Source organism: Geotrypetes seraphini, chromosome 9, assembly GCF_902459505.1.
Source record: "Geotrypetes seraphini chromosome 9, aGeoSer1.1, whole genome shotgun sequence".
Taxonomy (NCBI): Eukaryota; Metazoa; Chordata; class Amphibia; order Gymnophiona; family Dermophiidae; genus Geotrypetes; species Geotrypetes seraphini.
Window position 1 is genome coordinate 121289295 of NC_047092.1, and position 13266 is coordinate 121302560.

The 13266-nt window shown below is 39.3% G+C and overlaps 1 protein-coding gene across 1 annotated transcript in view; it reads left to right on the plus strand.

Annotated features, from left to right (window-relative positions):
• Nucleotides 1-13266, plus strand: part of LOC117366910 (nuclear body protein SP140-like protein) — a 219978-nt gene that overhangs the window by 19545 nt on the left and 187167 nt on the right. The window contains exon 2 of the mRNA XM_033958923.1: nt 12732-12879. Coding sequence (XP_033814814.1) covers nt 12733-12879 — 147 coding nt within the window. The 5' untranslated portion in view covers nt 12732. The remainder of the gene's footprint in view (nt 1-12731; nt 12880-13266) is intronic.

Below are 13266 nucleotides of genomic sequence, written 5' to 3' on the forward strand. Positions count from 1 at the left end.
GCCTCACTGAGATTTGGTTAACTCAGGGGAAGTATGCCTATCTAACCCAAGCTTGTCCCACCAACTTTAAGGCAATTTTTCAACCCCGCCCAAACAAAAAAGGAGGAGGTATAGCCATTATCTACCATACTACTATCCCTCTCCAGTTTAACCCTCTCAACTCTTATTCCAACATTCCAGTTGAAACTCTTCAATTCTCTATAAAAAAAACTCTCCCTCTCTTAATTTCCTTCTTATTTATCTTCCTCCATCAGTTACTAAAACGTCACTATCTACCCTTATCTCTACTATTTCAGACTTTAACATCTCCTATCCTGATTCCATCATTCTTGGAGATTTCAATATTCACTTTAATTTCCCCAATCATTACAATACTGCAGAACTTTTAACATTAATCTCCGACCTATCTTTAACCCCTCTTATTTCTATGCCTACCCCCTCTGCTGGTAACACTATAAATATGATTTTCTGCCCGATTTCTATTAGCCATCTCTTTCAAAATTTTCAATCCCATCCTCTCCCCTTATCTGATCACATCCTTATTAACTGACAATTAGACCTCCCTGTGCACTCATGTTATGCTAAACAAAATACTTACACCCCCAAAATACTAATAAAATAACCCTCTCCGCCATTCAGAACTTCTTTAACATAAACCTCGATGATTTCTCTTCCCTCTCCATTGATGAACAATTCTCACTCTGGGAAATTTCTACAAAATCCTTAATGGATTTTCTGGCCCCTCAACAGGAAAAACCTCACTTCAAGTCAGACTCAAAAAACCCCCCCAAAAAACCCTGGTATAACAATAAACTTGCCCTTCTTGGTTGACAACTTCGTTCTGTTGAACATAAATGGTGTAAAACACGCTGCAATAATCTTCTTATCCTTTCTAAGAAAAAAGCCTCCTATTACAAAACTGTCATTCAACTAACCAAGAAAGAATATTACTCTAAATATATCACTTCCACCCGCAATTCCTCCGCTCTCTTCAATCTAGTTCAATCGCTTTCTTCATATTCTAAAAAGAAACCCTCACCCCTAACTACGCAGCCATCTGCTACCGAGCTGGCACTTTTCTTTGATACTAAAATCAAGGATATTAGATCCCACCTTGGACCTTCTCCTCCTGTTTCTCCTCCGCACATTTCCGATGACTCTATCATTCAGCACCTGCTCAAACTTCAAACTCCCTTCACTAGCAAATCTCCTCCTAATCCTACAATCCTTAAATACTTCCAACAATCTCATGGAGAGGATCCCCCCCTCGCTCCTTTAAAAATTATTTTCCTTCTTCGGCCCATTCCTTTGGGAAATGGTATGCAAGTCCCTTTCTGATAGCCTTGTTCCTACAGCTTGGAAAACAGCCCTTGTTATTCCAAAATTGAAAAATCACAACTTAGATCCCTCTTTACCGGCAAATTTTCACCCTATTGCTAACCTCCCTTTAATTTCTAAACTAACTGAAAAAATCATTCATAATCAACTTACAGAATTTATGGACAACACCCATGCTTTACATCCATGTCAAACAGGATTCCGTTCTTCACATTCCACTGAACTGTCATTGCTAGGCCTCGTCTCAACTATACATTATTATCATGATCATCAAAAATCTGTTCTCCTCATTTCCCTTGACCTGTGATACTATCGATCACTCTCTTCTCATCAACCGACTTAAAGACTGTGGCATCACAGGTCCGGCTCTCTCTTGGTTCATTTCATACTTTAACAAACGTAGTTTTAAAGTTCACGTAAAGAATGAAATTTCTCCATCTATATCACAAACCTACGTTGTCCCGCTAGGTTCTATTCTATCCCCACTGTTATTCAATATCTTTCTATCACCTCTTCTTACACTGGCACAGTCCATTGGATTCACGATCTTTGCCTATGCGGATGACCTACAATTACTTCACCCTGTCAATACCTCACACATCTCAGAAATAAAATATATCAACAATAAATTGGCGCAATAAATGACTGGCTTTACACAAATAAACTCTCCCTCAACATTGACAAATCCTGCGGCCTCCTATTCCCTATCAAAAACAGCGAGACTCTATCAGGAAAGATTTTTATCAAATCCATTCCTATAAAAATGGAAACAAAAATAAAACTACTAGGAGTTATCATCGACTTACTTTCCACGATCACATCAGCTCGGTAGTAAAAATTTGCTTCTTTAAACTTCGCCTTATTCGTTCCCTAACTTCGATTCTAGATACAGATGCAATCAAAATTCTTGTTCATTCTTTAGTTATTTCCCACCTTGATTACTGTAACTCTCTTTACAACGGACTCCCCCAAAAAGGAATCAGACCCTTACAATTAATCCAAAACACGGCAATAAAACTCATTAACAAAATAGGCAAATATGATCATGTTACCCCTCTTTTGAAAGAAGCACATTGGCTTCCTATTACACATCGGATTACTTATAAAACTGTCCTGCTGACCTTTAAAATAAAACTTTCTCATCAGCCTTCATATCTTGATAAGCTTCTCATCCCTCAATGCCCAACACGTACACTGAGGTCAGCAGATCAGAAACTTTTGTTAATTCCTTCCATAAAAGATTTCTTTTACACCAGGAAAATAAATTTCACAGTAGTCGCTCCAACATTGTGGAATGCTCTGCCACAGCAACTCCGATTCGAACAAGATAAGCCTGAAGACTTTTTAATTTCGTGACGCTTTTACCTGTGCTTAGAGCATCTCTTTTTTTACTCAACCAACCACTCTTATAAAGCGACCCCATCCCATATGTTTTATCCTATTACCTCTTTTTCCTTTTTTCTTCTAATTATGTAACTTTGGCTGCCTGAAAAGCGAGAGTTCTATCAAGAAATCTCTTAAAACAACAGGATTTTATGGTAGGATATGCAAATAAATGAACTCTCCGTGTGGGCTTGTTGGAATAATTCAAGGAGAAATGGGAAACAAGGTAAGCTGGAGACATACCAGAGATTGATTTAAAACAGATACAGGCAAATTTAAATAAGACTCCATTGGCAACCAGTGTAATTTTTGGTAAGATACTAATATGCTCCCATTTTTTCAGACCGAAAATCATCCGTACTGAAGTATTTTGCACTACTCATTATTTTTAAAGATTTTCTTATAGGCGCCCAAGTAAATTATATTACATTAGTCAAGGATACTTAATATGGATGACTGAATTAACAGGTGGAATGATACTTCATCAAAATATTTCTTAGTGGTTCAGAGTTTCCATAGGACCGAGAAATATTTCCCAATTAACAAATCTGTATATTGTTCCAGAGTAAGGTGCCGATCTAATTTCACTCCCAAAATTTTTATAGAGTGATCAACTGGATAATCAAAACCATTCAGATGTATCAACGTATCTTTAATCTTGTCGTTGGGGCTAGTAAGGAAAAATTTAGTTTTTTCGGAGTTTAATTTTAGTTTAAAGTTAATCATCCATAGTTCAATCTGATTTAAATAAGTAGATATATAATTTTTTATCTCAACTGTTAGACATGTTAACGGAATAACTGTGTTATCATCAAAATCAAAGTTTTAAACTTTGCAATAAATTTCCCAATGACGCGAGGTAAATATTAAACAAAGGGCTCTTTTTACAAAGCTGCGCTAGTGGTTTTAACGCATGCACTGGATTAGTGCACGCTAGCCGGAAATCTACCATCTGCTCAAAAGGAGGTGGTAGCAGCTAGCGCATGCAGCAATTTAGCGCGCACTATTCCGCGCGTTAAGGCCCTAGCGCGGCTTTGTAAAAGGAACCCAAAGTGGGAGATAAAGGCGAACCTTGAGGAACCCCGCATGGATTTATCCAACAATAAGAGAGTCTGTCATTGCTATACACTCGGTAAGATCTTTTTCACAGAAAACCCCCAAACCAATTCAAAACATTTCCTGAGATACCAATTGATTCCAGACAGTCGATTAAAATAACGTGGTTAGCAAATCAAAAGCGCTACTTAGGTCTAACTGCAAAATCAGAGCACTTGTACATTTACTGAATAATCTATTGAGATAATCTAACAAAGAAGCCAAAACTGTTTCTGTGCTAAAGCCTGAACTGAAACCTGGCTGATTATCATGTAATATATTAAACTTTTCCAAGTAAATAACCAATTCAGAATTAACCAGACCCTCCAACAGTTTAGTAAATAGAGAAATACTAGCAATGGGTCTATAATTAGATACCAATGTAGTAGATTCTTTGGACTTTTTTTTACAATAGGAGTAATCAGAATCTGACCTAACTCCTCTGTACAGGTTCATGGTGAGGCCCCCACTTGGAGTATTGTGTTCAGTTTTGTAGACCGTATCTGGCGAAGGACATAAAAAGACTTGAAGCGGTCCAGAGGCAGATGACAAAAATGGTAGGAGGTTTGTGCAAGAAGACATACGAGGAGAGACTGGAAGCCCTGAATAAGTAGAGGAAAGGAGGGACAGGGGAGATATGATTCAGCCGTTCAAATACTTGAAAGGTATTAACGTAGAACAAAATCTATTCCAGAGAAAGGAAAATGGTAAAACCAGAGGGCATAATTTGAGGTTGAGGGGTGGTAGATTCAAAAGTAATGTTAGGAAATTCTTCTTTACAGAGAGGGTGGTTGATGTGTGGAATGCGCTCCTGAGGTAGGTGGTGGAGAAGAAAATGGTGACAGAGTTCAAACAAGTGTGGAATGAATACAGAGGATCTCTAACCAGAAAATAATGGGTATACATTGAAGGAACTAGGCCAGTACTGGGCAGGCTTACATGGCCTGTGTCCTGTATATTGTCACAACCCTAACCCTGAAGCTCGGCTTGTGTCAGGTAAGGCTCTTGCTAAACCTAGCCCTGCCATCAAAAGAGCTGATCATTGTGATAGGCTAGAGTCAAAGAATAGGGAAAGCTCAGTATGGCCCTTTAAAACCCAGATTTCTGATCCCTGGGGAGGGGAGGATTATGAGAGTAAGAGCCTAGAACAGCCACAGAATCCTTCTACTCCTCCTCCTGTCAGCTCCCAGCTGCAGGAGCTGATTAGAAGTTCTGGTAAAGCTAGGCAGAAGCTGCAGATTGCCCTTCCTCCTCTAAGAACAGGGCGTGGCCGCCTTAATGCATTAGAAGCTGCTCTGAGAAGGAAGCAGGCAGTCTGCCCTGGGCCAGCCCGGGAAGGAGGTGTGCAGGACTGTGCTCCTGAACCTCAACTCCCTCAAGACATTGAGATGGGAGATCCAGCCACTGACCCTGAAGCTAACCAGCCAGCAGAACCGGAGCCTATGGAATGCCTTGAAACTGCCAGCATGACTGAAGTCAGTCCTATGGAAGAAAGTTAAGTTTCAATGCTGGGTGGGTTTTGTATGCTCGGGTTAGCCATTGTGTAGGTTCCTTCCATGGGAACTGTTTGCACCTGAGACAGGATAGGGAGCAGTGCTAAGCTTCTTATTAGGTGCCTGAAAGTAAAAACCTTGGGTTTTGGGTTGAAGTGTGCTGGACTGTTTAAGTTTACATTTTGGTTTGTTTTTTTTGAAAGCAAGAAAGACTTTGGGTTTTGAATTGTGGGCTGGAGGAGGTAGCTTGTTGGGGAAGAATCCACATGTCATCCTAGGTTGGGATAGCGGGGCCATTTGTGGCATTCTGTTTTTACAGAGAAAGTTTGTGGATTCGGCTACTTCCCTTCCCCCACCAACTCCCATTAAGTTGACTGGGGCCAAGCTGCGCATTAACCAAGGCTTGGACACTGCATTGTTTTGCATTATAGAAGGAGTGTAACTGTTGGGGACTGCCTGCTTGCCAAAGGCGGAAACATTTAAGATTGCACCCTTTTACTTACCTGAAGTACCTGCAAGAAAGGTGTGAGGTGCATGAGGCTTGTTTGCAACTCACTTTTTGTGTTCATGATATTTACTTATGGTTTTGGGAAAGCATGAACTGAAGCCTGTTCCAGATTCATTGCCACAATGAAGTGGAACTTGATTTATATTGGAAACTGACTCTTTTGAATCTTTTACTTTTATATTGAATGGTGTGACCAGCAGGACTTCCAACTTTCTTTGGAAGCACGTCGGACTTGGGCTATTCTGGACGCTGACCGGAGGGAATCGTATTCACCCAGTTCCGGTAGCGTCACAATATGGACATTCAGTTGAGGATGGGCTGGGGAGGGCTTTGATGGATGGGATGGTTAAAAGTATTTTGCTATAACTTCATTGAGTGTCCCCTAGTTTTTGTAATTTTTGACGGAGTGAAAAATCGATCCACTTGTACCCATTCTACACCACTCAGGATTTTGTAGACTTCAATCATATCTCCCCAGCCCTAACCTTTTTAGCCTTTCCTCATATGAGGAGTTCCTTCCCCTTTATTATCTTGGTCACTCTTCTTTGAACCTTTTCTAGTGCCGCTATATCTTTTTTGAGATAAGGAAACCAGAATTGGACACAGTACTCTAGGTGAGGTTTCACCATGAAGCGATTCAGGTGCATTATAACATTCTTAATCTTGTTAAGCATCCCTTTTTAAATAATTCTAAGCATCCTGTTTGCTTTTTTTGGCTGTCACCACACATTGAGTGGAAGGTTTCATCGTATTGTCTATGATGACACCCAGCATCCAGTAACTGTGATCTGGGTTATTTCTCCTAATGTGCATCACTTTGCATTTGTCCACATTAAATTTCATCTACCACTTGGATGCCCAGTCTTCCAATTTATAAATAAGTTAAATATCACTGGTCCCAGTACAAATCCCTGCGGCACTCTACTGTTTACTCTCCTCCATTGAGAAAAAATAACCATTCAACCCTATCCTCTATCTGATAACCAATTCCTAATCCACAACTGAACTTTGCCACCTATCCGAGGACTCTTATTTTCTCAGGAGCCTCTCATGAGGAACTTTATCAAAAGCTTTCTGAAAATCTAGATACACTGCATCAATCGACTCACCTTTATCCACATGTTTATTCACATCTTTAAAGGAGTCAAGCAAATTGGTGAGGCAAGATCTTCCTCGGCTGAACCCATGCTGACTCTTTCTCATTAAATCATGTTTGTCTACGGGTTCCACAATTTTATTTTTTATAATTGTTTCCACCAATATGTCCGGCACTGAAATCAGACTTACTAGTCTGTAATTTCCCGGATATCCCCTAGAACTCTTAAAAAAAAAATCGGCCTAACATTGGCCACCCTCCAATCTTCAGGTACTACAGACAATTTTAACGACAGGTTACAGATCACTAACAGCAGATCAGCTGTAACAAGACCCCACAGAGTGGAAGCCCTGCCTTACTTTACTTTTAATTGTTGTACTTGCTTAACAGGCTGATACCTCAGACAGTACGTAACTCTGAGGAGCGTGGGTACAATTAAATAGGGAAGGGGGATGAGAAACTCAGTAAGTTTTTAAACAATGAGGTAGTAAGAATAAGTTAGATGATGAAATCTTAATAAATAACATATAATAAATAAACAGTACAATTAGTTTGGTTTTATAATTATATTTTTATCTAAAAAAAAAATAGCCCTAACTGGATCCAGCTCACATATCTAGGATAAATACAGTTTAAAAAATTGATAAATTCTAAAAAATAAATAAATAAATAGAATGTTCCATATACTATGTACACAAAAGTTAAAATTTATCTTCAAGTTTTTTTGTTTGTTTGTTTTTTTGCTTTAGCCGGACTGCTTTATCCTTCTTGTTCAGGCTCTCAGGAATTTTGTCTGTCGTCTTAGTCTTCAGAATTTCAGCTGCATAAAGGAAACTTAAAGACCTAAATCAACTCAGGCTTCAACCATACTCAGCCTGCTAACCATGAATTACCATATTTTTCACTCCATAAGACACACCTGACCATAAGACGCACCTACCTCTAGAGGAGGAAAAACCAAGAAAAAAATTCTGAACCAAATGGTGTGCCCTTTACCCTGTCCCCCCTTTGGTCTAGTGGTAGGCCAGGACAGGGTACAGAGCACATCTAATGGTAGGCAGCCCCAAGCCAGCCTGCCCCCAGCCCCCAGTCCATCAGCCTCAGGCCAGACCTCCAGCCCCAAACCGGCCAGCCAGCTCCAGACCAAGCAGCCATCCAGCCAGCCCCAAGCCAGCCAGACAGCCCCAAACCAACCAGCCAGCCTCAAGCCAGCCAGCCAGCTCCAGGCCAGCCAGCCCCAAACCAACTAGCCAACTCCAAACCAACCAGCCAGCCCCAGGCCAGCCAGCCAGTCAGCTCCAGGCTAACCAGCCAGCCCCAGGCCAGCCAGCCAGCCAGCCAGCCAGCCCCAGGCCAGGCCCCCCCCCCATATCTTTATAAATTCTGCCATCAACTCTAGCCAGCTTCACTCCAGCCACAGGCAGCCTTCGCTCTTCCGGGCTCCTCATTTCCCGGCCAGCGGCAATACAAATCAGCAGCGCAGCTGTCAGGAGCAAGCTTTACACTCTCCCGCTCGGCTCCGCACTGCTTTCCAAATGGCTGCCATAAGTTCTCATGAGTCCCGCGAGAACCTATGGCAGCCATTCAGAAAGCAGCGCGGGGCTGAGCGGGAGAGCGTAAACCTTGCTCCTGATGGCCACGCTGCTGATTTGTTTTGCCGCTGACTGGAAAATGAGCCCAGAAGAACAACTTGCTCAGATCTCTGTCAGTGGTTTTAATCCACTCAGGCTATATATTAATTCAGCCTGTACTTATTCCTTACCTAAATTCTGTTATAAATACCCTTTTCTCTGTCAAAAGGAAATATCTTACAATACCAGCTCTCACAACAGCACCTCCTATCTGTCTTTCATCTAACTCCTCAGCTGACTTGGAATTTTCTTTATCCCTATAGTAACATCTTGACTTGCCACCTAGTATCCAATCAGCACGAGTGATACAAAAGTTGCAGTTGATGGAATCTATTTGCAAAGTTCTAGGCTCCATTTTGCCACATTGACTATAATGGAGGGAAACATTTTAAGGATAATTTGGTCATACTTTAAAGAAAACACTTCCCAGTTGATAAGATGATCAAGCACATTTTTTCCTATAGTGCTGTGCTTTCAAATTTTAAAATGATGTATTCACATGGGTGCTGGGTGATTTTCTCACAAAAGTACACTTTTAAAATTATCCAATTAACTAAATGGTTCAAAAACCACCTTAATTAAGTCCAGTAAGGCTCTTCAGGCAACCCTAACCATTGGAACTGTTTAAATCAAGCTCCTGCATCCCAAAATCTTTCAATGGCAAAAACGCAATTTCTCTGGAAGTCTGGACTGGATACCTCAAAAATCAAGACCCAGCCTTCATTTGTGGTCTACCAGAGGTCAGTTCACATACTGAGCATGTGCAAACTCTTGCACATGCTCACAGCTTCCCAGGAGCTCGGAAGAACCCCTTGACAGACAGCAACCTCACAGGAGCCAAGAAGCTCCTTCCCCCCAAAGGAGGTAAGAATTAATTTTAACCCCCTGGTTACATCAACAATTTCATATTTGAGTTATTTTAGTACCCTGGGATATATACCATCCAGCCCAGGCAATTGATCACTTTTTAACTTGTCAATTTGGCTTAGTACAGTAATTTGAGGTGAAATGTAGTTGATTAATCTTTGAATGCAGAGAAGGCATTTGATCGTGTGGAATGGACATTTATGTACCAAGCAATGGACTGCTTTGGATTGGGTTCTGGATTTATTCAAATGATTAAAGTTTTGTATAGCTCCCCTTCTGCTAGATTATATATAAATAATACTTTCTCAGATAGTTTTCGTTTGGAAAGGGGAGTTAGGAGGATTGTCCTTTATCTCCTCTGTTGTTTGATATTGTACTGGAACCTTTGCTATTGGCTATTCAACAAGCAGAAGAGATTCAAGGTATTCCTCATGGAGGTTGGGAATACAAAGTTTCTGCATATGCAGATGATATCTTGCTTCATTTAAGAAATCATGAATCTACCATTCCATATTTATTAGATTTAATTGAAAGGTTTGGAAAATTTTCAGGATATAAAATAAATTGGAGCAAATCAGAAATTCTTCCGCTTAACATACATTGTCAAAAAGGACTGTTTGATATGTTCCCTTTTAAGTGGAAAGAAGAGGGTATAAAATATCTAGGAATATGGATTTATAAAACGTTGGAAGAGACAATGAAAATAAATGAAAAATCTTTATTGCTTAAGGTTACAGAAATGTGTGAGCAATGGAACCCTCTACATTTATTTTGGTGGGGAAGAGTTCAAACAGTTAAAATGATGATCTTGCCTGTGGTTTGTTACCAAATGGATATGTTGCCAATTTATTTTCAGGAATCATTTTACAAAAAATTGAATAGTATTCTTATTAAGTTTGTTTGGATGGGCAAAACTGCCAGAATTGCTTTAGTATCTCTACAAAAACCGATTGTGGAGGGGGGAGGGGGGGTAAATTTTCCAAATTTCTATAGGTACCATCAAGCCTATATTTTGCGTCAGGGTATGTATTGGATCCTGCATGAGCTCGTTGAACATTATCCAGATTGGTTATTTTTGGAATGGAAAATTATGTCCCCAATGCGTCTTTCTCATGTCTTGGACATTAAGATACCTAGTTATGTTAAAGAAAATATTATTTTGGATACTTGGAAGACCTTAAGATGTATTAATAAGTTAACTGAAATTCCTATAGAACAATCTCTATGTCAATCTATATAGTTTAACTCCAAGATACAAATAGGCGGGTCTAAAATTGCCTGGAAGAAGTGGATGCAAGCAGGCATAAGAACATTAGATGATGTCATTTTAAATGGAAAACTGCTTTAATTTTCATGGTTGCAACAAAAATTTGGTATTTCAAAATTTCAATTTTATAATTGGTTGCAGCTGAAGCAGGCCATTCAGAAAGGGTTCCCTGATTGGCGTAATTTTAAAATTTTTTATAGTTTGCAGTTTCTCTCCTTTCAGACAAATATGCTAGGACATCAGGCCGCCAGGTGGTATAAATTAATTTCCGAATTTGTGAATAAGAAACCCAAAAACACGCTTAGAGACATTTGAAGCATCAAGATTAAGCAATATATTTCTGCATCTGGATGGCCACGCATTTGGTCTTGGAGAATAAAGTGTACAGCGTCAGCATCTATGTGACAAACTTGTTTTTTTCTATTACATCGTTCTTATTGGACCCCAGTTAAATTGAATAAGTTAGATAATTCTAGGTGTAATAGATGCCGGTACTGTCATCTAGATGTAGGTACTTTAGATCAATCAAGAAGGACATGGCGGTACTTGAGAGAGTCCAAAGGAGAGCAACGAAAATGGTAAAAGGGCTGGAACACTGCACATACGCCGAGAGGTTGGATAGGCTGGGGCTCTTCTCTCTGGAAAAGAGGAGGCTCAGGGGAGATATGATAGAGACCTTCAAGATCATGAGGGGCATAGAGAGGGTGGATAGGGACAGATTCTTCAGACTGAAGGGGACAACAGGTACGAGGGGGCATTCGGAGAAACTGAAGGGAGATAGGTTCAAAACAAACGCAAGGAAGTTTTTTTTCACCCAAAGGGTGAAATGCGCTACCGGAGGAAGTGATCAGGCAGAGTACGGTACAGGGATTCAAACAGGGATTGGACGGATTCCTGAAGGATAAAGGGATCGTGGGATACTGAGGGAGGAGCTGGGATGTAACATAAGTATAGAAAGCTAACCAGGTAATGAGTATAGAAACCAAACCAGGTCGTGCATGTGCAAGACCGGAGGGTTAGGACTTCAATAGGAAGATAGGACTTAAATGAGAAACCAAGGTGGCAAGGGAGCCCCTTCTGGTGATACAGACAGGTCGTGACCTGTTTGGGCCGCCGCGGGAGCGGACTGCTGGGCAGGATGGACCTGTGGTCTGACCCGGCAGAGGCACTGCTTATGTTCTTATGTTCTACTGTTTTATTGTCCTATGATTCTGAGCTTTTGGAAGTCGATTTGCGGACATAATAATATTTTAGATTCTGAGATTCCTTTAACTTATGAAGTAGTGATTTGTGGGACTATATTGCATGTTAAAGATCCCTTAGATAAATATAGGAGGCGATTGTTTTTAATTATGACAGGTACAGCTATACAATTGATTATGCGAAACTGGAAAAATTGGGGACTGTCTAAATTTCACATTCTGGTGGGCAAATTTATGTTTAATTTATAAATATGAGAAAATGAATGCTGATTTGTCAGGGAATATAAAAATTTTTAAATTAATATGGGGCCCATTGATGTCGTTTGTAGAATTATTATAGTTTTGAATTTGTTGATATAGCAAATGCACATCCAGGGGGAGGGGGGGTGGATTTTTTTTTTAATTTAATTTTTTAATTATTTTTTTATTGATTGATGGGATGGGTTGGATTGCTTTGGGTTTTGAATAATTAAATATTTATATAGGTGCTTACTATTTCCTTATAAAGATGAAAAATATGCAATTTGCACTTTTTGAAGGATATGAATATATTTCATTAATAACTATAAAATAATTTTTGATGGGAAAAATGTGTTGATCTATTTATATATTTTAAGGATTTTAAATGATGTATAAAGTGTAAAATGAATTTTTCTTGTATTCACTTAATGAAAGTGTTAAAAATGAATAAAGATATAAAAAAAAAAAAAAAGATTTACTAACCAATACCCTCATCATTTGAATAATTATGTGATATATCAACTGAATAAATATTCTTTGATAAAAATGTTTTGTATACCTAAGTTTTCAAATAATCTCTTTTTAAGTCAAGATTGAATGTTCCTTTATAGGATGTCATCTCGGAACACTCTCCCTGCAGATCAGCTCCTGAATATATTCAAGAAAGAAAAAGTAGCAATTTCATTAGCAATAACCAGTAAGTTTCCCCTTGTGCATGGACTGAAGGATCATGGGATCATCACTGAAACTGAGTTTGTGGCAAGTATATTTCAGTTTTATATAGAATCATCTTGTGCACACATCCTATTAATTTCTTAATATATTTTGTCCTCCTCTCATTGGCCCTGTGTATCTCACGCCTTGTCTCTGTCATATTTTCTTCTATTCCTCCTACCTTTGAATTTTATACAGTATATCTGTACAATTGCTCATCCTAAGATGCAATATTTGTTGTGAGTAAAATATGGAACTTACTTTAATAAGGAAGGATAACTATTCAATGTATTCTAATATGTTCCTGTTACAATAAAATTATGTTGAGATCATTTTTACTGAAAATACAAAATGATAAATTTACTCAGTTAAACACATATTTATATGTAACCTTTCTAGAGAATGATGTGGGAACAAATTTGCTCCTGTCCC